Raw genomic sequence first — 27,838 nt, forward strand, 5'->3', positions numbered from 1 at the left:
TATATGAACTGCAGTCTCCCTAGTAACTCTTGGGTCTTGCGCATTCCAAAATGAAATATTCTTCATGCAGCCCTGTTGTCTGATTTTTCTATGTGCTCAGGATTAAATAAAAATGGAGACAATCTTCATTGCTTCATCTTTTATGATCACACACTAAAATTTCTTTCGTTCTCGTCACATAACTAGCATTATGAAGCTCTCTATAGTTTATCTATCTCTTCTAAAAAATAGAAATATTTCAGAAATACTAACAGTATAGTTATGCTCCTGTGTTGATCTCGTGCAAACCTCATCACTGACACCTGTATGTGCCGTACCCATGGGTTTATCATTCTAGAGTATTCCTTTTACACACTGCAAAATCTGCTAATGTTAACCTAAGCTGAGCAACAAGCAGTGTTTGCTTGCAAAAGATACATTTATTGATAATTCTGCTAATCAAAGTGGGTGTCATAAGCCATCTCACAAACATATCGATCTCCCGGAGTGACCTGAAAAGGCTCAAAAATACAATCGATTTTTGCAGCAAATTTTGACGTCAATTTAATCCTTCTCTCATCAAAACCATTCCAACAGAAAAATCTTCAGGCAGATTTCTGAGAACTTCTCTATGAAGTTCTCAGAAATGAGTATATACTGCTCATATTAAGTAAACCTGGTAATAATATCTATAGAGTGAAAATAATAGCATAAAAATTACAAGGTTGATATTTTTAATATATATAGAATGTCCTGAGGTACTCAAATGGTATCATGGGAAGTGTTAAATATCAGTATGTATTTTCTGTCTATTCTGAAGCACTCCTTCTGTAGGTATTTCCATTTCTGGACAGAAACATTTTGTTGTCATTGAATTTCACGTGAAAGTTACATCCTTGTGAGACATACAATTAGGATTTTCATTTTTCTTTAAATTTAATTAAATACAGATAAGAATCTGAAGAAAAGAATTACACAAAATGCAAAGGTTGTGGTTCATTTACAAATTACATAAGAAATTACCCCATTTATCTGGTATTTATAAAATTTTTATTCTGTCTAAAACAATTTATTGAGACACCAAACAGTGCTGCTTGGTGGGGTTTTTTGTTTGTTTTGGTTTCCCAGGTTTCCTAGTTTGTTGGGTTTTTTTATTTTTTTAAAAAGTTTGTTTGGTTTTCCTTGTAAATTAGTCAGGGTTTCATGCAGCTATCTTAAACAAGAGAAGTGTAAGCAAGTTTAGGAACAGAGACATACCTCCGGATACAGAACCACTTTATTTGCTTGTAGATAGTTAGAGAGGAATTGTCCACTTTTACCTAATGGCTTCTAACAGCAGTAGAAAGAATCCCATTTTCAGATCTCTCATCTGCCAGACATATCACATCTGCAGGTCAGACAAAATTAAATACTAGTTTAAAATGTTCTTTCACAGTTAAACAAAAGAACTTAAAAAATAATGTAAAATCTATTTTAAAACATAACTTTCAAGTGGTTTGAATCCACTGCTTTCCTACTGACTACCAAATAGAAATGCAAGGGGGTTTATATGTTTCTAGAAACATCTGAATTTTAATAAGATAATTATGTTCAGTCTCTCAAGGTTGGTATACTATTTGTTTCAAACAAATATATTATTGATCTCTGACATATAGCACAGCACAGGACAACACAGAGTGTCATTGTACAATATTTATTATTAATTATCTGTAATGCTGTGTATTTATAATACTGTTTATAGATCCTATCAGCTACCTTTGGAATAAGTGTCTTAAGATTAAATAATAGGAGACAGTGTCTTTTTAAAACGTTTAGAGTTTAATGAGAAAAGACAGAGACTTGGCAATTTGAAAGTATATTTTACTTCATCTACTGACCAGGGATTTTTCATTCTATATGTTTCCTACATTTTTGCTTTTTGCAGTCAGTAGGACAAATTGTGCTGACAGTTACATTACTATATATCTACTGTCTGTTTTATTGAAATAAATAATTAGCAAAGGAAGACGTATCAAATCTGATTTTATTATTACATTAAAAGCTGCTGTCAAATGACTGCAGCAAATTTCATACTTATTGTGCAACTTCTAGGCCATCAGAAATAAGCAGTAAAGGCAAGAAATGAGAACTGGACTCAGTCAAAGGACAGTCCAGTTCTTCATTTTTCCCACATACTACTTCTGCTAGACACTCTTTGTACAGATGTTCCATATCCAAACAAGCTAATATTACAAGTTAAATTAAACCTTATGTCTTATCTTAGGAAAGAGTTCCTGATTTGTGGTAGGCCTGTAAGTATGGTTATCATTGGGCTATTCACCTATTTCTGTGTCAGTACCTAAAAAGAAATTTTTTTTTTCTCCTTGTTGTTAGGCTGTGATTCATAAGCTTGACAGAACTAAATTTCAGGAACTGGAAGAGTGTTGGGTGGGCTTGGAAAAGATGTTTTTCTTGTTCAGTAGGATTTCACAGTGCAGCTGCTTATGTCTGAGAGAACCGTGCCTTCAGTTACCACTTGCTTTGTCCATGTTTTTTTCCAAAACTATTTGTAAAATCCTTCAGGTTATTCAAGGACAATGTTTCAGGTCAGCAAAGAAAAGTGATTCAACAAAATAGTTTCTCAACTCCACATGCTTTTATCTTACATAGTAATGTATTTACAGGTCTTTTTATGCAATAGTCAATCCTATCTCTTCTGTATAATCTCACTTTCACTGTGACACACAGGTTTAGTTCAAGTACTGGGATAGCAGCATGTCATGGCTACTTAGCATCCTCCTTCACAAGGGAGAAGATCTCTCTCCATATAAAAGGTATTTGAACTGATCACAATTTTAGTCACAAGGCTAGCTGGGGCAAATACAACACTTTTAAATATGTAAGACATTTTCTCTAGAATAAATGTCTGCTTAGAGGACATGCACTCCTATTACTTCCCATAATAGGATCATTTTATAGCTAAAGGGCTTTTTCAGTCTTTCCATGTCAATGCATTAGGTCTATGTGTAAACCTGGGACCATGAAAATTTGAGAGTTAGGCGAAGATAGATCTGTGGTGTATTCAGCACAGAAACTCTATGATGGAGTGACCAGGAATGCAGGTGTATTGCTGAGTGCCCATGTAGAACAGTTTAAGTATATCCTCTTTAAGTCTCATTCTCCAGCACAAACTCAATAGGATCCTTTTAGGTAAAGAAGTGCTGCTTTTTTTTTTTTTAATTAGTCTATCAGTACTGCCTGAAAGACTTTAAACTAAAATAAAGGTGACAGCACAAAATGAAAAAAATAGCTGAATCAAAAGAGTGTTCAGTTTGACAGGCATATCCAGAAAAAATATCACAGATTATTCATTCACCTTTTGTCCTGTGTAGCTTAATGGTGGCTGAGATTGCTGATTTTTTTTGTAGTGAAATAAGGATTTCAGTTTTGGTACTGTAGATCCGTAATAGAAACTTCTGCAATGTTTTTTTTTTTTTTTCCCCACACTTGTGTTCTGCTAATTCAGCAGAGAGCACTTACCTACATAAAGTTAGTGAAAAATACATCACCAATTGCCTTAATTATGTTCATCCATATCCCCAGTCACTAGGGAGCCTCTGTTGCAGGAGGATTTGGAGAACCTGTCCCAGCAATTAGGAAGTCCTACACAGTGCGTCCACTCATAGGTGAGGCCTCCCAAGTCGCTGCAAGAGGGTCCATCTTCTTATATTATTGAATAAACAAGTTACATAACCTCTAATACAGGAACATCTGGTTTCACACTTTGTTGCGATACCACTCAGAGCTTGGCCAGGGCTCAGAGAGGAACCAAGGGAGTTTCTTTATCTATTTAGCTTTGATCACGTATTTTCACACAAGACTAGACACATGGTTGGACAGCTTTGACAGCTTGTCTCTGAACAAGCAAAGGAATATATTCTCACAGCATCTATCTTCACTAATAATTATATTCAGTCAAAGCTATATCTTTCACTAATAATCACACTTATTTCACTAATAATCAGAATCTAAGTTTACATAATGTTTGGTTGGGAGGTTCATCTAGAGGTCAACTTTAGTTTGAGGTCTGTTGCTCAGGCCTCAGCACTTCAATTTGTAACTGATGCTTCTTATGAATGCTCAGGTTTCTTATCAAAATTCGTTTTCTCCAGATGTTTCTGCTAATTACACAAATTTGAAAGCAAACACAGAAAAGGTATAGCTGATTATGAAACACCACATCAGTAGCTGATTGTGTTTTTCTGTAAAGGTTTCTTCACATTCACATTCACATACATTTATTTGTATGATTTTGTATGTCCTGTATTGTTACTTGCTCTCTGACAACTCTTGAAATAATTATTCAAAATCATGTTCATGCATGAAAATATCTGTATGAGTGTAAATGTGTGTGGCACTTTAGAAGTGTATGAAAGACAAGGTCCTTCACCATAAGATAAACTCTAAACTAGAGAGAAAATAATTAGTTTAATACCAATTTAAAATAAAAAGGAAACAATGGAGCAATTAAAACACTGAACAGATTGGTACTGAAAAGTTTATTGAAAGAACTTGATCATTGGCCAGAATTTGGGGAAGAGAGTTCTTGTCAGGGAAGGGGAAGAAGCTATTCAAAACCTAAGAGACATACAAAAAATTAAGTCAATAGTGGGGGGGGATAAAAGAAACAGTAGAAAAGAGGATTGTAAGAAACATACATCTGCATGGTGCAAGTAAGAGAAAATAAGAACAGGCATAGAGACACAAAGGAAACTGGAAAGGTCAAGCTTTCAAGGGCAGGATGATATAGAGTGAAGAACTTTGTTACTTATTTATATAGAGTATTGCCTCAGACATGCCACAAAAATCTCCATATGTAACCAGAATAGTGAATCCTTTGAGTTTCTCAAAACTGCTATGTGCCAAGATTTCTCCTGTTTTTTGCAATAGAGAATCAGTTTTTGCAATTTTCATAAGATATTCTGTTGGAAAAATAAATGTAATTTGTGAGGGTCAGAAAGAATTCCAAGGAAAAAGACAAAGACACTTCTCAGGACTGGCTATTTAAGCATATGCCAGAGATGACCTTCAAGGAATAAATGGTCTTCAAATCAAGCAAGCTTGCAAGAGATACACGTCAGAAGTGGGCACTGACCTTTATTGAGGTCATTTGTACATACACATTATGATATAATCCTTTGCAGATTTTTCTTTCTTCCCATCAGCTAGCTCATTGAAGAGAAATCACCATTATCTAGGAATGAATTAGCTAAGGTGATTGATGATCTCAGGAAGAGACAAGATAGTCTTGCACCTAATGGAGAAATGTGTTTTCTCTGATGCAACAGTAAGTTAGAGCTTGGTGAGTTGCATCATATTTTTTATGCGGGTTAATATGGATGGAATTCCTCTGAGTGGCAGAGAAATTTTCTGAGCTACCCATTTAGGCCCCTTTCATATACATAGTAGAATAAAATAGGTACTTTAGAGAATGATTTGTCCCAGCCTAAAGCTGGCACCTGAAGCAGGTCAGATTGACCATTTTTTCCCCCTGTATATAAGTGAAATCAGGGATCATTAGTTTAGTTAGATACCTATCTGTACTATAGTCCTGTGAGGGCAGATGAGGTGGATTCCACACTGTGCATTTCCTGAATGCTCATTTCCATTTGTGAATAACTGCTGCTGCAATGTAGGCCATCTTAGTGCTCTCACTGGGTGCTGATTAAATTTGATATTCAAATTCATCAACATTTTTGTCTATTTTGCTGATACTCTGTGCTTTTGTTCAGACATGTAAATATCTGTAAATGAAAATAATAAATCCTATTGCTAAATGTTACAGTAGAAAAAGATTCACTCTTATTAAAAAATAAATAAAGGAAAGGTTAAAACCTAATTTATTTGCAAGTAGTTTGCTCTCACTGATTTGGAAAGTTAGGTGCTTACATTTCTTAAATTATAGTGTTATGGATAGTAGAAATTTGCTGTTTCTGTGTTCAAGGCATGATTTTAATGTTGTGCACTCTGTTTTATATGCAGTTCCACAGTGAGAATGAGGATTAAAAAGAGATTCTGAATGACTGTCTTTTATTTGGAGATCATTCCTTGAGCAAGAGATGAGATGGGTGTAAAAATATATGATAATGTGGTAAATGACTATTGTAATGATGTGTAAAGGAGCTAAATTAAGACTATAATAGCAAGTTATAGATAGCATTTACAGATTTCCAGCATTGCCTCTTCAAGCTTATTTTTTAAACAATTCTTGGAATACACTGTTTTGTAGAGGGACATTCACTTCATAGAACCAGAAAAGGATTTCAGGTGGTGGTGAATATGCCAAGTATCTGTCATACAGCTCATGTGGAAAATGTATCTATACAATAATTCAATGGCATATTTATTTTTCTGAACAGATAAAAGAATAAAAATTTCACCTTAAACTTTAGTCACAATGGGAGAAGGTACTTTAACTCAGTTTTGTTTTTGTTGTGTTGAATTTAAATGACAGTTAAAAAAAAAAGTATGTATTTATACTCTAATTTTAGATGTTATGGTAAAAGAACTATCATGACCAACATACTGCCTTTTAATCCAGCAACCTATGTATTAATAGCAAACACAAAGAATAGTAAACTGATAATCAATGATATAGGTGAGTGGACAGACAGTAACATCCAAATTCACTTTCTTATGAAATGAACTGTCAAGACGAAAAAAATAAGAGTTTACTTATTGGAAATGCAACATACAGATGAAGTAATCTGCCACTTAGGATGAAGGATAGGGAAGACATAAAGCATGTCTACAAGAAAAAGGTGAAGCTGGTGGCTACGATTCAAGTTGAGACAGTTGCTAAGGGAAAAATCCATGATAATGAAGACCAGCAGACATAAGCAGTTCCTTATGTAGTACATTAAATTATTATTTCCACTTCTTTAGAAATAACATGAAAACTATGCTGGATATTTTTCAACATATGTTCTGAAGCATAATAGGTTATTTACTTTGCCTTCAGGAAAGAAAATGTGTCTCCATCAGAGCTGCAATTTTCTGTGTTTATTTGTAGTCTCACAGGCCCAACTGTATTGCTTCATCAGCAAGTTCTGCTCACTCAGTTCTCATCTGTAGTGTATACATTCAAGAGTTCATTCTTTAGAGAAACAATTTCTTATTATACATCTTAGTTATAGGTATTGCCTTCAAGGAATCCTATAGAGGAAGACGAAGGAGTAATTTATATGCATGGCATTATTGTCATCTGTTCATTTAATGTTACCTATGGAAACTATTACTTTGAGGAGTCGTAGTTAACAGAGAAGATGACTTAGTGTTGTGGTGTTTACATCCACTTAGAAACGAAATATTTTACTCTCACTCTTGGTAAGATACATTTTAGACTTTGAAGGATGATCAAGTGAAACATTCATCTAGTTCTATGACTTTCCTCACTGCGTTTTAAATTTAACTTTTGTGATACAAAGCTCAAATATGTAGATTAATAGTGAAATCACACAGTCTCATAACACAGACATCTGTCTTTGTAAGTATATATGAAAAAAGAATGAATTGCAAAACATATCATTGCCCTTTGTGTTCACACATAAACAAATGCTCTGAGATGCAAAACTTGGTGGTATTTTCCAGCAGAGTTTGATTATTAGCAGTTCTCTAGATTAGAATAATCAGTATGCAGTAATTAAATCCAAATAATAGAAAATTTTACAGGTGGTTAAATCAGAATAATAAGAGAAAACAGCTGAATAGAACTCTGTTATTTGTTTCTATAAAACTGCTATGCTCTGGTTAGAAATGCATCAAGCCTCATAGGTGGTCTATGTGTCCTGATTTTCACATTCAGTGGTGATCTTTCTTCAACAACTCAATCAAAACACAATATATTTAATTTCTTTTAACTATTTTAATGATTTTTTTTAAAGTGCTGCTCCTTCAGGAAGTGCCAGTGTTCAATGCCAAGGAGTATTTCTGATTAAATATAAATACCAAATGCAGGGCTATTCAAGTACCTGTGCTTAAGAGGTCCCATATGCAATCTTCATATTTTCACATTTTGTGCAACTATTGATCAGAGCACATGATAAATGAAATATATTATTTGTAATAGGATCATAGAATAATTTAGATCAAAAGGGAGTTCAGGAGGTTTCCAGTCCAAACTCCTCTTCAAAGCCAGGTCAGATGTGACGTCACACAAGGTTGCCCAGGGATCTTTCCAGATGAGGATGAAAAACCTGCAAAGATGGAGACTACAAAACTTAAATGGGCAACCTGCTCCATTGCTAGGCTGTCATTGCTAGGCATTGCTAGGCTGTTTTCAAGGGAGAAAAGTTCCTTTTTATAGGCAGTCTGAACCTCTCATTCCATTTTTATTTCCATTTCTGTTGTCTTTTGGCTTCCCAATAATGCAACACAGCTAAGACCCTGTCTTAATTTTTCCTATAATCTCCCTGTAGGCATGGGAAGGCTGCTGTTGGGCGCTCTCTCTCCCCAGAGCCTCTAGAGCCTTCACTTTTCCACACTGAACAAACCCTGCTCCCTCAGCCACTGGCTTATGTTCGGTTTGCTGCACATTAGGACCCCCAACCCCTCCCTGCAGAGCTGCTCCTCAGTCAGTCCTAACCTTCTTGATCTTCAAAGTCTTATTTGCAGTTTAAACAACTTGGATGATTTGAGCCTTTATCTCTGCAGGATCTCTATGAAGATCTTGTCAAACTTTTTCATATTCTCTGACACTGCAGCCTGCTCACATTCTCCTGCATAGGCCCTCAGCCAAAGTACATCCATACATCCACTGCAGGCAAAGACACCATCTTCTGCCTCAGACCAGGGAGAGACACCAGGCCCTTCCTGCAACCCCAGACCTGAATGACCACTTCTGTCCTTCAGACCTCCGAGTCAAGGCTTCTGCTGTACCCTTAGTTTCTCCAGTTGGTTAGGCATTGTACCTAGTGGCACATGCCCAAGTTTATTGAGCAGACCCATGCTGTGTTAAGCAGCCATCCAGCTCCCTTTCATGCACTCTTCTGCACAAATTGCTGCATCTATTAGCTACTACTTGCTGGACTGTAGGTGTGGAGATTATATAGACCTTTTGTTAGCCGTAGCTTAATTGGTGTTTGCCACTCTGTTATCAGGAGTCAGTCGCAGACAAAAAGTCTAAGCACCTATTAAGGAGAAAAAAAGACTAGCAGGTTTTTTAATAAACCAAGCCGGCTAGAAGCAAAAACTAGTACCCACACTTTTCCAGCAGTAGTAGGCTCTCCAAAATTCTTAGACAAATTCCAGGAAGTCCTCCAACAATCTCAAACAATAAAAGCAGACCAGAAATTGCTATGTTAAGTGTTGTATCCATTAGCTGCCTCTGTTTTCCACACCCTGAACAGAGGGAGTGAAATTAAATAAATTAATATTACTTGTGCAGCTCTATAATGTTTATTTTTTGAATGAGTCTTCTGATTTATACTTTACTGGAGTGTACAGTATAAGGTATCCAGATAGATAAATAACTTTATCTGTCAAGCTAATTATCACAATGCAGTTTTGTATCTTTTACATGAGCAGAATGTCTCAATATTCTGCTTTTCTTAACACTGTTATAAAAGATGTACAGAATTCAGTGTTGAAAAACTTATCTCTCACATTGAACAACTAAGATGGTTTCTCTTAAGCAGACCATTATTAATTGTTTTCAGAACTATTTCAGAAGATTGATTCATGCATAAAAATGCATTTAGTCAAGGTTTTCAAGTTTCAGCAACTCTGCTTAAAAAAGCTTTATAATTTTCTTCTTGAAGAAAGATCTTTAATTACATTGGAGCAATAGAGTGGGATTTATGCATATATTCTAATTATGTACTAGTAAAATTGAAAAGCTCTTCGTTAAAACCATGTGGAGAAAAATCAGACACACGCCAGCACTTCATTACTGAGAACTTAAGAGGAATTGTGTGGTGGTTTATTATCAGTATTACATAAATAGAAGGGCACTCTACATATTGCATATGTCGACACAGTCTTTTAGATTACAAAATAGGCTGATTTTGAGAAAACAGAAGAGGATGTAAATTAACTCAATTAAACCAAAGCAATTAATTCTACAGAGTGATCTTAGCACCTTACTACCTGTTTAGCAGAGCAAGCACAATAATAAAAGCGTTCCTGCTAAGTTAAATCTGTATATATATATCCATATACAGATACATATGAACAATATAAGATAAAAGATTAAGGTTCATTCAGCCACAACCTAATTAGATGTCAGCGATCATCAAATACTATGGTTAGCTCATGAATTACATGCTTATAGCATGAGCCGAAGATATGACATGCTTTCTGTTTAAACATAAGCCATTATGATGAAGGGTTTTCTCATGTTGTAAACAAGGACAGCTGGTGTACAAGCTGTGTTACAACATGCTGAAATGGGAATACAATGGACTTATTGTTACTTATAAGATTGTGTATAAAGAATTTATTCATATTTTAAACACAGAATTACCAAGGACTTCTTGCCAAATTGCAGACACTCATGAACAATTCCCTTTGAGTCACAAGCACATGACTTTTCACTTCTTAGAGTCAGTCCACGAGATGATAACATAATTAAGACTCATGAGGGGGTTGGGTACATACAACATGCAGCTGCTGATTCCAAGTTCATAGAAGGAAACTGAATAAACTTTCAATCTAAGCAGAGTAGGTGGGATAGCAGAAGTGAGAAATGAGTATTGAAATAATAGCACATCCCTATCGTGAGTCCTTCTCCTGAAACACACATTTGGCCATGTTTTTTTGTTGTGAAGATCCTTTATATTATACATTTACCCATAAAAAAAAAAAAAAGGATATTGCTGCATATTCTAAGTGAACTAGCTCATTAAATGCAAAGACAGATGACACAGTGGTTTGATTATGGGGACTATTCCTTGTGGCTGTGTGTAAAATACCTAGCTCATTATTAGGTAAAAAAGCATTCTAAATTATGCATAGTGCATGTATCACTGCATGATGAAACAACATAAACAATTTCTTAATATTTGCAATATCTCATTTCAACCTCTAAGTATTTTTAATGAGTGGTATTACTGAATGTTTTTAGGGCAACTTCAAAGTAGGACACATACGAATGACAGACTTTCGCAATCATCAGTTCCACTCTTATGGACAAATTTCTCATGTAATCTGTTTTTCAAACATAACAAATTTTATTTTAAACTTCTAAGGTTTGTTGTCTAAATTATTCCTATGAGGAAAATTAAAAAACTAAAGAATGGTTGAGGTTGGAAGGGAACATCGGAGGTCATCTGGTCCAATCTTTGTGCTCAAGAAGGGCCACCTGCAGATGGTTGCCCAGGGCTGTGTCCAGATACCTTCTGGATATCTCCAACGATGGAGACTCCACAACCTTCCTGAATAACTTATGCCAGTAGATGGTCCCCCTCACAGTAAACAAGTCTTTCTTGATGTTCAGACAGAACCTCCTCTGTTTCAGTTTGTGCCTGTTGCTTCTCGTCCTCTCACTGGGCACCACTTAATAGAGACCATCACATTCTTTTCTGCACCCTCTGTTTAGGTATTTACACACATTACTAAGATCTCCCCTCAGCCGTCTTATCTCTAGGCTAAACAGTTACACGTCTCCAGGTGTGGCCTCACCAGTGCTGAAGATCACCTCCCTTGACCTGGTGGCAATACTTTGTCTAATGCTGCGCAGCATATCATTAGCCTTGGCCACTGGAGCGCATTGTTGGCTCATGTTCAACATTGTATCCACATGGAAACCAAGAGGAAAAAGGGTTGAAAAACAGTATTGGGCTTCATGCAATGTTCTATGTAAGCCAAAGGAATGGAAAAAGAAATGACCTACTGATATGGCCAGGACATATGACTCTTTTGTCTGGCAGATAGTCTCAATTTCTGAGATTTTTGATGAAAGAGAGTTGTCATTCATTTATAATGAAAGGAAGGTTTCCTTGGCATATGCAGAAAGTCTATGATGAAAAGTAAATTGCTGTTGATTTAATGTAATACAATCACAGCATACTGCAATTGTAACATGGACTTTCACAATAAAGAGTTAAGTCATAAACACTGAAAACATGATGTGAATAACCTAACTTTCTTTTCCTAGACAGAGACCAGAAAAATATTTACTTTTATTAAAACTAGTTGTAATGGTGTACAATGTCTGTTTGTTTTAGAGTCAAATTTGGCCTTCTGAGGTAGATTTGTAAAGCAAACAGTTTTTCCCTCTCTAACAATTTCCATGTTTTTCTCTCTCTTTGGTTACCTCTCATCAAGCCCTATTCACCTGTAACTCTCATCATGAACAGACTTGGCTAAAGGTCTTTTTCTGAAGAGAGCTATGAATTAGAAATGTACCCAGAGATATATCTAACTCCACACAAAGTTGTGTGCATTGTATCTTGACACAAGTTCATTGTATCTTGGCACAGAAGTAAAGGTCAGTTGCTCATTTCCCTAAATGTAGTGATTTGGTAGTAGCACTTTGAATTCTATCATTGCAAGCAAAAGGCCTAGAAACTTTTATTTTAAAGGAAGGCTGAATATTCCCTTTATAATACTGCTGCTAAAGCAAGGCAGTGGTGAATCATGGTATCCTAATCCTAGAACAATTTAGTTCATTCAACACACGAACACAATATGGAAGTTAGTCACATATCTATATTCTTATAAATAACTGGTTCCTTATTACTCATTTTTGTCCCACTGAGATTTTCTTATTTCACATAATTAGATAGTTTTCTTTCTTTCCTGAAGAAATGAGTATAAGCTGACTCTACATAGGCTAATGTAGGGCTACCTTTTGTCCCAGAGAAGAAACATCTCACTGCTGATTCTTACCAAAATCCAGGCCACAACTGTTCCAGAGAATAAACATCTCACTGCTGATTCTTACTTAAAATCCAGGCCACAAGCAGAAACCACAAGCTAACAGCCACCTATCATTGTGCTGCATAGAAAGATGAACTCCCTGTTTAGACACGGGAAATGTTTCTGATGTTTCTTCACAGTCCTCAGTGGAGCTCTTTTCTGCCTTGGAAACCTGTATTTCTTCAACTCTTCTCTTTCTCTACTGAACAGATGAGGAAGTGACCATCCTGTCCCTCATTGGTTTACTTCTTGGCACACTATGTGTCAAACTATCCCAGAAAACACGCAAAAGAAAATGTAGATGAGCAAGGAACTGAGTTCTTCAGGCCTTCAGTCACCAGAGGTAATTCATTACTGAAGCCAGGCTGCCATTTGATAGCCAGGAATCTTCTTACCAGCATTGCTGCTCTGACACTATCCATTAAGGACAAATGCCAGCCTCATGAAGTTGGGCTTTCAAGCAGGTAAATGCTCCCATTCTATTAGTGGGCCTCCAAGAGACAGTGAGGCACCGCTGCTACATCTTGGGTTGCTGTTCCTTCTTCCAAATTTCATAATTAGGCTAATATGGAAAACAACTTGTTCCTCTCAGGAGATAAGTTTTAGTAGAGGAAGAGATTCTAACATTAGCAACTATTCCATGCTTATGTAGAGAGTTGGTATAAAATGGAACAGATTACTTGCACAGAGAAAATGGATACAAGCCTGTTCTTCACGTATTGATGCCTCAAAATCCATCTCTCTGTCTGTCCCTTCTCATAGTCCCTGCAACAGGACACAAAACATGGCTTTCTGCTGAGTAATAGAAACCTCTTCTTATTCTAGGAGTTTTTAGCCTAGTAAAGGCCTTAGCGAAAATGATAAAAGAATAAAAGTTGGGGTAATATGTCCTGACTCTAGGCCCCAGGCTCAAGATAGCAGCAGAGGTGCAAGGGAAGATTGGGAAATGTGTGGGAAGTATCCTGCAGACAGATTTTTGCACTTGCTGTATGTGTGGGCAACCACCCACTATGCCTTATGTTAGGCACTGAATAGAATGACATTTTTCATTCAACTCTCACAGGACCTGGGCTTATCTAAAAAGAAAGCAATGCACAACAGCAGGATGCTACATAAGGATGTGAGAGGGACTTTGGACTTGGTGCAATGAAACATTTTACAAATAAGAGTAAATTAGAAAGTTATCTTTTTGAACAAGTGTTCTTTCTATACTATAGACAGCACAGTCAAACTACTGCCTCTCTTTAAGACGAGTGATACAAGATAGGAGAAGAGATATAGAAAAGACAAGAGTGTACTCATAAGATAAGGCAAGTAGAATCAGTGTAAGTGCAGATACTGTTATGGATAATATTTACTCATAGAACAACAACATTGCAAGTTTATTAATACAGAATCGTATGCACAAAGGTCTGGGAAAAATACATTCTTACTGGAAATATGTGAGAAGAATTCCTCATTTGCTTTCTGTAGGTTGTAAAGGGCATATGCCACCAAATCAGTATCATATGGAGCTCTGGTGGACCTTAGCACTAAACATTCATCAATGGCAAATAAGTATCAATGCCGACAATGAAGGTAAGAACTGTCATGCAATGCATATCAATATAGTAGGATGTCGCTGTTTCAAAAATCTTAGGCATTGTAAACATGGCTGACAGCTCTAATGCTGATGTGATGTGATTAAGAGACTCTAAAGTATAGTGAGCAGTTGTTTCTTTCAGTTGCTTATACTAGTCACGGATACTTTTCCCTTGGTGCTGGAAGGAATGTGTACCTGCCTAGAGCCTAGAACAGCTGGGCATGTTTCCCCATTGGAACATGATAATATCTCCTTAGGTTTCAATTGGAGGACTAAAAATAACCAAATCTAGTGTTAAGTCCTGGAAAAGGGACTTGGATATATTGAAACTAATAGATCACTCTTGATCATCCCAGAATTCCGAAGATGAAGTGGTACTATCAGTAAACAGTAATGCTTCAGTTCCTCTCAACCAGGACTCTGAAGTGACATCAGGTATGATATTCAGAAATGTCCCAGAAATTTAAAGCATGGATGTGAATTCAGTTGTAAGTCTCTCAAAATATTCTTGTTAGGACACCCTTTGGAACAGATCCAGGACAACACTGTAAATGTAGATTGGATCACTGTGTTGCAGTGAGATGCCTGGTGAGCTAGGAGCCTGTCATGATAGAAAGTGAGGTGAAATGCATCAAAAAAATGAGGGAACTCCTACTGCTTGAAAGGACAGATGAGGCTAAAAGATGACTAATATCTGGTTAGCAGACTGGTTTTGCTCAGACCAGGATTACAACACATTTCTACACAAACCACTATAGCTCAAACGATATATTGAAAATTATAATTCCATGCTTAATATGCTAACTAGAATTAAGAAAAGAGCACTTAAAAGAGCTTTGGAACTACTAGGCTGGAACGAGAATAATCACTTATTAAGCATATTAATTTTTCTTCATGAGCAATGAATCTTGAAAACCACTGTGGTTTGTCAAAATAATTAAATTCCATTTGCTTTTCAGATATAAATGCCTACACATCTTGCCAAAGTAATCCTTGTTTGCTACTCAGAAGCCTAAAGCATGTTTTTTCTTTTTCATTTATGAGGTAAGGCAAAAAAACCCACATTGTTTTACTCATACTGATTATAACATTCGTCATTGTTCACACCGATTTGAAAAGGAGAATTAGTTTTTGAGAATCAGGTTCACATGTAACACGGGGACAATACAAAGCCAATTTTCCTTTATATTTGACAATGCTAATTTCACTCTGATTTACTCTCATCTGTTTTATCAACAATTCAGGTGACTGAATCCCATGATTATAAAATGAAAAAGGCCTGGTGATTTCAGATGACACATCAGTATCAATCTTAATTTGCAATTCCATTATATCTGTGAGTAGACATCTACAAATATTTTTCTTAGACTTCTTACTTCCTTTATTGATAGTAACAGTGGCAGTTAATGGAAAAGGATTTTTTCCCCATCTTTTGCAAAACCTGTGATTTCTGCTGTGACTCTTCAGTACAGACCATGAGCCCTTATTCAATACTGTAAAAGCCCTACAGACAAAGCCCCCCTAAAATCTCCATGTCAAACCATACTAAAGAAAACTCTGAAAGTAGTTAATTGTACTTATACATAGTTAGGTTACACTTACCCCACAGAAAAAGGCATTATCTTTCCTCTTGTCATGGCTCTGAATGCAGCCTTCCTAGGCTACTTGCACTCACAATGCAGGCATGTAACTCTGGGTTAGATGGTAGTGATGATGCTGTGTGAGCTGGGAGAAGCTCTCCTGGTTAGGTAGAAAAAAACAAAGTTGAGTGTCTCCACAGTAAATCTCTGACCCTACTCCATTTTTTTTTTTAAAGCATGAGTGAGAATAAACTTTTTCAACAGGAACACTTGCCTGCTTGAAGGATGTTTTTTCTTGCTTCTTCAAATCTAACCCAAGTCCTCAAATCCTAACACAAATACATTTTGCTTGAAAAAAAGGCTCAGCTTGGTATTGGTCATTATAAGCACCCAGCATTGACAACCAAACCATAAATTTATAAGAATCCAATATTGTTTTAAACATGTGTTATTTTATTTACTTTTTTAATTATTTCAGATCAAGCACCAAGATCAAGCTTTCCTCTGCAATTAATATGTTTATAAATTAACATTTTGATTTAAAGTTAAACTGATATTTACAGGAAATCACTTCACTCCAGGAAATGGATCTTCAAAGGAAAAAAAAAATAAATCAGACTTCCAATAATATTTAGCTCTGAACAGCTCTTGTTGTTAAAGGTAGCACAGACTGAAGCAGGTGAGCACAGTACTGCTTATAGATAGCATTTGGCAAAAGCAGGCAATATATTGTACAATAAATTACTATGGCAGTAAATACATATATTTAAAAATCCTTCAAATAGCTATTAAATATCTACTTTGACAAAATTCATGTGCTTTTTTTTTTTTTCCTTTTTCCCACCTCTTGCTTATCTTACTCTTATACACTCATAAGGTCCAGACAATCAAGCTCTCTGGACAGGAGAAGAGATATGCTGGTAGTTCCCATCTAATTGACTAGGAAGCAGAACTGAATTGACAGTGTTGTTATGTTACATATATATGTATATCCTACAGAATAGGGCATCCTAAATATGATATCAACATGCTCTACCACAGGAGTAAGGAATCAGTAATCTCTTTTTGGAGATTGGAGATAGAATTAAATTTAAGTTTTAACATATTCATCTGTTTGTTTATTTATTTCTTTTTAATAACCTGAACTGAGATGCTGTAAATGATTTCATAAACAATAGACTAATCTTGACAAGTCCCTAGTGAGATTTTGTTTTAGTAGAAATAAATAAATATATGGGATAAGGAGACAGTTGCCTGTACAAATTTATCAGCTTCCTAAAGTTTGGAATTACAGGTAATCTTCAAACAACTTTAAGGTTTTTTTCCAATTCCACTGAGATAAACTGTACACCAATGGTATCATCAAAACTTTATTACATACTATTAATAGTATGGATAGTGTTTATGAGATATATCATTCATTTACATACATTAATGAATGTGACTTTCATTAAAAAGTAGTATTTAGCATACAGCAAGTGAGTATATACGTATATATATCAGCAGAAAATTAAAGCCATATATAGGAAGTGTTAGAAGCATATTTATAATTACATATTTAATGGTTATTTTAGTGTTATCTTTATTAAAGCATGATGCATGGTTTTAATATTAATTTCATATGTATTTTAAGATTTTATTGAGTCTAATATTCCAGCAGCAAACAGTTTATGTCAAATATCTCATTATCCATTGATAAAACAAAGTCTCTAATAAATGCAGTAATTGGATAAGATGCAAAATACAAGTTTGAGAACGAGTTATAATGGGAATCTTCCAAGGAAAAGTTTGGGTTTTTCTTTTATCTCTTTCAATTTATGATTGTCTTCTTATTTTCTTACAAGGTCACTCATGATTTATAAAGGAAAGAATCATATTCTTTGAGTAACAGCAGGCATGCCATACAAATGTCACAGAAATCACAGACAGAAATGTTGGCTGGATGAGCTGTTTGAAGGTCCATTGGTTCAGCCTTCTGCCTGATGCAGCCCTTTCACCAATTTTATACTAAGTCAGGCATAGCTCTGTCTGGCTTATGTTGGTCCTTGAGTTTCTCCAATTCGCTTTTCACTGAAGCTCTACCAGCTGTGTGTCATACACTTCAACAAAAGTCTAGTGTCATCTGCAAATCTGTTTTGATGAATGAATCAAGCATTATGTGCACCAGTTACAACCCCTTGGTTATTTTGCAACTGGATGCCATTTGGATGTCAAGCCATTGATTATAACATTTTGAGCTGGTTAACATTTCCAGCCAATTCTCAATCTATCTAACGTCCCGCTCATTTCTTCAGGTTTGCAATAAGATGATGTCAAAAGTCTTACTAAAGGAAAGTACATTACATCCAACAAATGCCAACAAATTCCAGCAAAGGGAAGTAAAAACTACCTGCATTTGCCCACTGCATATTATCCTATTTTATTTTGTGGTTCTGATATGTGTCAAGCTATTCCTTACTACTTAGAAAGAACAAATAGTGCCTAAAATTAAAACAAATGCCTGAGCAAATGAACTCTCCACAAGTCAGCTGTACATGGCAATGAAATCAAATCATTCTATCTCAATATCTTTGGGATAACAACCTGAAAAGACAACAAAAACTGTAGGTGATATAAAATATACAGAACTCTATTGTCTAGATTAAGCTGAAACACTTTTTTTTTTTTTTCATGAAGAAGCAGCTTTTGGAGCTATATCTAGAAGTCTACAACCTTGGACTAAAGATGAGGAAAAGAATTAAGTCTCTAATCTCCTTTAAGATCATCAAATCTTAAGTCTCCATAAGATCATCAAGTCCAACCATTAACCTAACACTGCCAAGCTCATCACTAAACTGTATCTCTCAACATCTCATATACATAGTTTTTATATATCTCCAGGGATGAGGACTCCACCACCTCCCTGGGCAGCCTGTTTCAGTGTCTAACAACCCACTCAGTGAAAAAGTTCTTCCTAATATCCATTTAAATCTCTCCTGCTATAACATTTCCTCTTGTCCTGTCACTTGTTACTGGGGAGAAGAGACCAACCCTCATCTTGCTACAACCTCCTTTCAGGTAGTTGTGGAGAGTGATCATGTCTCCCCTCAGCTTCCTCTTCTCCAGACTAAACAACTCCAGCTCTCTCAGCTGTTTCTCATAAGACTTGTTCTCCAGACCCTTCACCAGCTTCATTGCCTGTCTCTGGACTCACTACAGCACCTCAATCTCTTTCTTATAATGAGGAGATCAAAACTGAACATAGCACTTGAAGTTAACTCAAGGTATCCAGTTAAGGATTCTGGCTGCAAAAAGACATCAGTGCTTGTGGTGTTATGGTGTCACACAGACAAAAAGGCCTTTTTGGTGCTTTCTCATCCTTAGGTCAGTTTGAGTTTCTGGCCTAGCCTAGCTCGGGTCTCCCGCCACCTGGAAATTACTTTCCACGTGCCTGTTTATAATCTTACAAAATCTTATATAATCTTATAAAATAGAAATTTACTGATGGCACAAAGTTGTGATTTCTCTTTGAGGATGCACATACACGTTAGAAATATCCCTTAATTTTATATTTTAAGCTTGCTAAAGAGAGAGTATCCTATCAGTACAGAAATGGACACTTTGACAGATGCTTTTGTATATGTACACAAAGGCATTTACTAAATAGTACATGATATGCTATTATCTTGAAGAGGATATTGCATTCAAAATTATTCCTTTTGTATATTTCTGGTTTCTATATTTTCACATCTTTTTACTCTAGAAGTAGGAAATAAAACTCAAGTGTGAAAAAAAGAGAATTTACTCTTCAACTACTTCTAAAATCCCAGTTTGAAAGCTATGGATGAGACCTGGAAGCTTCTTTATGGAGTGGATAATTATGCTACAGCTTAAATGAAGCATTTTACTTTTGGCCACATACTGGACTGTGCTACCTTTTGAATAGTATGCATGGTTATCCTCCTTAGGGCCTGCTATGATACTTCCTAGTTAATGAAATCTGATTTTGTAAAGTGTATCAATATTCATAACATTTTTCTTTCATAAATGAAGCCATTGAGAATCTCAGGGATGAAAAATAAACTTTGTTTAGAAGCGTATCAGGAAGTGAAGGAAACAATAAAACTTAAGTAGAGGAGGGAAAAATTTTGTTTTTAGCAGCTATGCTTCTTCAAATCTATAGGATATCATCAGGAACTCCTCACATTTTAACTGACAATGACTTAATGTCTCCAATGTAATAAATACATCTGTTTTACTCTCTTTGAGAAACAATGGTTTCCACACATTTTGATTTTTTTTCTCTAATTGTGATGGTCTTATTTTTTTCTGGTAAACAGCTCCAAAAGCAAAACAAAGAGTTATCAAACAATTTCTTGAAGACAAAATCTTTCCATGATAAAAGTGGGAAATTTAATGCTGTATTTTTTTAGGATATGAATTGATAATGAATAATAATGATTGATAATGACCAGTGAACTGATCCTTGCTCTCAGACTACTGCATCAATCTGCTTCCCGCAGGGTGTGACATCATTGCAATGAGGAATATCATCTAAGCAACCTTATAATGCTAAGATGTTTATAGCTGAAATTTGTAGAATGAAACAGATGGGTCAGTATCTGGAAACTTTATTTCCCAGATATCGTCCATCTGTTTTTCTCTTTGCATGTTTTACAGTAATACCCATTTTTAGGAAGGTAAGTCAGTATAATTCTACAGAATCAGTTTTATCTTCTGGGGTGTTTTTTGTTTGGGGTTTTTTTACAATTCAGTAATGGCTGGCAGGGAAACATAAAATCCGCACTGATGATTCAGCCAAACAATCCTCACTCCCATTCCATAAGACGCAAAGTTGTACTTCAGGGCAAAATTAGTAGATGCTAACTCTTCTTATTAATTGGTTCTAACAATTTTGGCAGTTTCTCACGTGCAACACACCTCCTAAACAAATACTGGAGACTATTTTTAAATGTCTTCTAAAACTGAAAGGATGATGTGTCATTTCAGAGTAAGTTCTAGTTTTTTTTTTTGTAATAAGTAGCTATTAAAATCAATAAGTCTTTTGGCAGCTATCTGATTCTCTGAAAAGAGAGCCACAAAATGCCTTGCAACAGGTATATTATTTATGGAGAGTATATAAAGGCTTTGGTTGTAAAAATTAATTATAGGCTGAGAAACTATATTTACTTTCTGCTTCATATTCTTAACTAACAATGTCGATGCCATTGCTCTCCAAATTGTTTCTTTCTCACAAGACCAAAATGCATTGGAACAGGCTGCCCAGGGAGGTGGTGGAGTCACTATCCCTAGAGATATTGAAAAGACACATAGATGAGCTGCTGCAGGACATGATGGGCTTGGTAGTGTTAGATTAGTGGTTGGACTCGATGATCTTAAAGGTCTTTTCCAACCATAATGATTCTATGATCCTAAAATGAAAACAAAAGCCACTTAAAAGAGTATCATGATCAGAAAGAACAATGTCTAAAAAAAAAGTTATTAGAAGTCAGGACAAGAAATGAGTGAATGTGGTGGTTTAATCCTGGCTGGGTGCCAGGTGCCCACCAAGTTATTCTATCACTCCCCCTCCTAAACTGGACAAGGGAGAGGGAAATATAAGACAAGGAAATATAAGATAAAAAGGTAAGGACAGGGAGATCACTTGGCAATTAGTGACTCAGCAATTACCAAAACAGACTCAATTTGGGGAGAAATAATGAACAACTAGAACAGAGAAGGGAAATGAGAAATAAAATCTGAATCTTAAACCACATCCCCCTACTCATTCCTTCTTTCTGGGTCTCCATCTTCTCACCCCTAGTAGCTCAGGGGGACAAGGAATGTGGATTATGATCAGTTCATCGTAGATGGACTTTGCTGCTGCTTCGACTGAGCGGGAGGGCTCCTCACATTTCCCACTGCTACAGTGGGGGGTCTCTCCCACAGGAAATAGTCCTTCACTGACTTCTTCAACATTGGTCCTTCCCATGGGTTCCAGATATTCATGAATTTCTCTAGTGTGGGTCTCATCCACAAGGTGCAGCTTTTCACAAACTGCCCTAATGTCGGTATCATCCATGGGGGAAACAATCCCGCAGGAACAGCTTGCTCCAGCTTGTGGGGGGACAACTCCTGTCTGCAAACCTCATCTTTCCATAGGTTCCTAGTTTCTGCCAGGAATCTGCTGCAGTGCAGGCTTTCTACGGGCTCATAGCCTCCTTCAGGCAGCCGCTCACTCCATGGGGTCCTCCACTGGCTGCAGGCGCATTTCTGCTCCACTGTGGCCTCCATGGCTGCAAGGGGATAGCTGCTTCACCGTGGGCTGCAGCACAGTTCACAGGGGGATCTTTCTTCCAGTGCATGGGCACTTCCTCCATCTACTTCTCCACTGATGTGTTGTTCTCACATTCTCACTCCCTTCTGCTGCTGCTGCAGTTTTACTTCTGCACAGTAACTCCTTCCCTTTCTCAAATATGTTAATCACAGAGGCATTACCTCTGTTACTAAATGGCTTGGCCTTGGCCAGCAGTGGGTTCATCTTAGAGCTGACTGGCACATGCTCTGTCAGATATAGGGCCAGCATCTAGCAGCTCTTTTTTAAAGAAGCCACCTCTCCCACTGACAAAACCTGGCCACACAAAACCACTACAGTGGTGTTCACAAATGGTACATGTAATCTAACATCAGGAAAGTCCATGATTCCTATCTGTTCCCTATGCATAAGTACCAATAGCAAGGTATTTATAGATCAGCATTTACCTTTTTAAGAGTTAATAAAAACTAATAGCTGTAGATTACAGGCTGCCCAGATGGGTTGTCAAGTCTTCTCTGGAGACATTCAAAACTCACCCAGAGGAGCTTCTGTGTGACCTACTCTGGTCCCGCTCTGACAGGGGGATTGGACGAGATGATCTTTCGAGGTCCCTTCCAACCTTTAAGATTCTATGATTCTGTGATGGGCTGAATGCATGAGATTCACAGTCTGACTAACTACAAGGGTTATGAGTAAGGCAAAATGGAGAATTTAAAAGAGAATAAGCTCCATTCTGAAATGAGCTTCATCCTGATGTCTTTTGCAGATCATTGTACCATAACAACACTGCTCTTCATAAAATCATAGAATCATAGAATGGTATGGGTTGGAAGGGACCTTTAGAGATCATACAGTCCAATCCTCCTGCAGAAGCAGGGTCACCTAGATCAGGTCACACAGGAATGTGTCCAGGCGGGTCTTGAAGACCTCCAAGGAAAGAGACTCCACAACCTCCCTGAACAGCCTGTGCCAGGGCTCCCTCACCCTCACAGTAAAACAGTTTTTTCTTATGTTTAAATGGAACTTTTTGTGTTCCAGCTTCATCCCATTACCCCTTGTCCCGTTTCTAGATAAAACAGAAAAAAGCGATGTCCCAACCGCTTGACATTCACCATTTATGTACTTACAAATATTAATGAGATTCCCCCTTAGTCTCCTCTTCTCTAGACTAAACAGCCCCAGTTCCCACAGCCTTTCCTCATATGAAAGATGTTCCGTTCCCCTGATCATCTTGGTGGCCCTGCTCTGGACTCTCTCCAGAAGTTCTCTGTCCCTCTTGAGCTGAGGAGCCCAGAATTTGACACAGGACTCCAGATGAGGCCTCACCAGGGCAGAGTAGAGGGCTCAGCCTGCTGGCTACACTCTTCTTGATGCATCCCAGGATGTCATTGGCCTTATTGGCCACGAGGGCACATTGCTGGCTCATGCTTAGTTTTTTATCAATCAGGACTCCCAGGTCTCTCTCTGCAGAGCTGCTCTCCAGCAGTTCAACTCCCAGTCTGTACTGGTGCGTGGGGTTGTTCCTTCCCAGATGCAGGACTCTGCACTTGTCCTTGTTGAACCTCATGAGGTTCCTCTCTGCCCAACTCTCAAGCTGGTCGAGATCCTGCTGAATGGCAGCACAACCTTCTGGGGAATGAGCCAGTCCTCCCAGTTTGGTGTCATCAGTGAACCTGCTGAGGGTACTCTCTGTCCCCTTATCCAGGTCATTGATGAAGATTTTGAATAGGACTGGCCCCAAAACCAATCCCTGTGGAAGTCCACTGGCCACAGGCCTTCAACTCTGTTCTGTGCCAACTCGATTCATCACCACCCTCTGGGCTCTGTCCTTCAGCCAGCTCTTGATCCACCTCACTGTCCACTCATCCAAGCTACACTGCCTGAGCTTTCTGATGAGAATTTTGAGACAGTGTCAAAAGCCTTGCTGAAGTCAAAGTAGATGACATCTGCTGCTCTCCTCTCATCTAGCCAGCCAGTTATGCACTCATAGAAGGATATCAGGTTGGCCAAACAGGTTTTCCCCTGGTGAAGCCATGTTGACTTCCCCAATAACCATCTTATCCTTCATATGTTTAGTGATGACATTCAGGATGAGCTGTTCCACCACCTTTCCAGGGATGGAGGTGAGGCTGACCAGCCTGTAGTTTCCTGGGTCATCCTTCCTGCCCTTTTTGAAGACTGGAGTGACATTGGCCTTTCTCCAGTCCTCAGATACCTTGCCTGTCCTCCATGATTGTTAAAAAATGATGGAAAGCGGCTTAGCAACTACATCAGCCAGCTCTCTCAGCACTCTCGGATGCATCCCATCAGGACCCATTGACTTGTCTTTCTTTCTGTCTTTATCTTTTCTTTTGCCAAACCCTTCTCTAACTGCTTTGGATGAACACAATCCTGGCACAAGGACATCTATTGTTCCTCCTGACATGGGTCCAAATCACAGACAATAACTCACTTTGACCCTAAAATAGGTTAATTCTTTGATTGTTGTGATTCATACATTCCAACTTGCCTCTCTGTCCTTTAAATCTCTTTTTTAATGTTTATTTGCTTTATTCTTTGATTACAGTCCTATTAAGAACATAGGACAGAGTGGTCATGAAATTCATTCCTCCTGCCTTTTCCAGGCAAGTTTGTCATGGAGCTACTTTAATAAATCTTCCAAGCTCTACTTTAAAATCAATTAAATTTTCTGCCTCCGCTTTCCTAACAGAAGGCTGTTTCTACACCTAGTGATTAGAAACCATCTTCCAGTTTTCCAGCCCATACTGATTTGTATCTTGCTTGTGCTCATTTGCTTTCACGACAATTCCATCCATTAACATCCCTGATATGCTTAGAACTGTCTCACATTTTATTTTCCTAGGTTAAACAAATCAAACCCTTGTAATCAATGTGTCTCACATAAGCTTTCCATTCCCCAGAGGCCTCTGCTCTTCACTGGAAATATTCTATCTGATTCTAGGCCTTATGTATCCTAGGAATTACTTGCTTATTTCACAGCTGCATCACTCTGGTGACTCAAACATGCCTTGTGACTCATTGACTTCCACACAAGAGTTTCACGTTTTACTCTCTATTGTTGATTCTCTTAAGAAACTGTTACTGTTAGTTCTTATGTGCATGACCTTGTATCTTGTGGTATTTAGTATCTTCTAATTTTCTATAGTTCAGTCATTGAGAATAAAAATTGTATCAATTCACAATTTATAGATGTATACATGAATGTATACATTTATAACTTGGTCTTCCCGAATCATATTTTATCAGAAAAACTAATTTTAAAAAGTCCCTTTCATTTTTATGCAAAGGTCATGAAAATATTAAGTGATATTGGTTCTCAGATGAGTCTTCACCCAATTCCACTCACATCCTTCTTTCTGCCCAGCAGTTCTCACCTCAGTACACACAGTCATTACTGCCTCTTCAGCCAGTGCTACACCTAAAAAGCTAGATCTATCTCCATTTCATCCAGCTTGTCATGGGCCTGAGTGCACCTATGGGCTCTGCAACCTCTTCTCCTCACTCCTATGGGTTTTGTTGCCTGTGCTCAAGGCCACCTCTGATTTGGCACAGCTATGTAACCTTGTGTCAGGCACTGGTGACACGTTTGATGTGTGAGGAAGATCTTGGAGAAACCTTGTTGGTGACTCCTTATTAAACTCAAGCCTTTGTCCTCAGTCTTTCCCTGCACTACACTGCAGCTACGCCTGTTCCTTGCTTCGCCCCTCACTGATCCTAACCTTGATTTGCAGACTTCCTGGTGTAACCTCAGATCTATCTCCTCTCTATGAACCTGTCTGAACTCTGAGTTGATCCTGGTTATCATCCCTAGACCTGTTCTTCCTGTATTTGAGTACTGAAGGATCAAGCCCTGTTAGTGAGGCTGCTGCCCTGCCTACTTCAGTGTTGTCTTCTTCCTACTTGTCTTCCCTTCCAGAGCAATCCCTTCTTGCTAATTCTGGACATAGCTTGGTGTTTTATAATACAAAATTATTTCCTCTCATTCAGATGTGAAAAATATTGTTGATGTAACAAATCAGTAGGTTATCCTGACATATCTTGCCTCTCTGTGTCCCCAAACTATGACAGTTTAGAGGTCTAGTATATAGTTACAGAGATGTCAAAGTTTGCTCTGATTAGTGATTAGATACCTGGGTATGACAACAGCCAGTTGAGCTGAAACTAGGCTGAGCTCTTACAATGCCATCTCGCATGAAAGACCATCCAGGCTTAACAGCAGGAAAAACCAATTTGAAGAAAAGGTCAGGTAAATAACCTATGTTGAGTTTAATATTGGTGTAATATTAATATCTGGGGAAGCAATGACCCCTACATCCAGTCTGCTGTTGATCATAGTAATTCTCAAGTCATGGAGATATCTTGCGGGTATCTAAAATGAGGATAACATACTGAAACAGACACTGAAAAAGTTGTAGCTTTTGGTTTTGAAACTTAATAGCAACCTGAGAAACCCAGAGTCATTACGGTTGGAAAAGCCCTTTAAGAACATTCAGTCCAACCACTAACCTCACACTGCCAGGCCCATCACTAAACTAAATCTTATCTTTCAGCACCTCAACTATGCATCTTTTGAATATCTCCAGGGATGGTGACCCACCTCCCTGGGCAGCACATTCCATCCTCTTGGTGAAAAAGTTCTTCCTAATGTTGAATCTAAACGTCCCAAAGGCAAAAATTTCTGATGCACAGAAAAAACTGACAACTATAAGAGTGAATTTGATTCACCATTAGATATGGATAGAAAAGTTTTTAAGATAGTTTAGAACATCAAGTTGAAACTATATCCTCTTTCAGCCCTGGTAAGTGATAAATCCATAATTGAGCCTACTACCTAAAATCTGAGACCTTCATTACATAAAGCAGCAGAGGTTCCTACCTTCAAGTCTCGCTTTCAGTTTCTACAGTCTACTTTTGGAGTGTTACCTCAAACTCATCTGCAGTGAGACCTGGGAAGAATTCCTCCAGCTGGAAGAGTATGTAACTCTGTAACTAGTTTTTAGAATCAACCTGGTATAAATGTAGTCAAATCCTCAGCTATGAAACTGCTATTCAATTCTTCAAGTTACAGGCATATACTTGGGGTGAAGTGGTTTCATTTTATTTGTTGCACTTAACAATTCATTAGCTTATTTCTCTCACATATATGCAGTCAATTTTTTTTTTGAATGAAGAGGGAGACGCAGATGGGAGAAATTAACAACCGTTACTGCTTGTATGGAAACACTTTATGGACTAAATGTTGATAGTAATGTAACTGTAGATAGCGCTTTAAACACCATCTCCCTCTCTATTTCTCACAGCTCACTGGCTATGTATACTTCCACAACAATGCAAATAGTTGACAAAATGGAAATCACCAAGATGAACCCTGAACTTGGCATTCCCAGTAAGAAGTACAGAAGGCCACTACATCATTTCTTGGCAAAAGAACTGGCATGTTTTCCATTGACTTACAAATGACAAATGGCTGAGCTCTATAAGAGC

At 37.5% G+C, this 27,838-nt stretch overlaps 1 protein-coding gene across 1 annotated transcript in view; it reads right to left on the minus strand.

The window, feature by feature from the left end:
* The window catches only part of LOC104552186 (vesicular inhibitory amino acid transporter), a 47,562-nt gene extending 25,251 nt beyond the window's left edge, over positions 1-22,311 (minus strand). The window contains exon 1 of the mRNA XM_061989616.1: positions 21,986-22,311. Coding sequence (XP_061845600.1) covers positions 21,986-22,311 — 326 coding nt within the window. The remainder of the gene's footprint in view (positions 1-21,985) is intronic.
* Positions 22,312-27,838: the final 5,527 nt, after the last annotated feature.

Source organism: Colius striatus, chromosome 2, assembly GCF_028858725.1.
Source record: "Colius striatus isolate bColStr4 chromosome 2, bColStr4.1.hap1, whole genome shotgun sequence".
Taxonomy (NCBI): domain Eukaryota; kingdom Metazoa; phylum Chordata; class Aves; order Coliiformes; family Coliidae; genus Colius; species Colius striatus.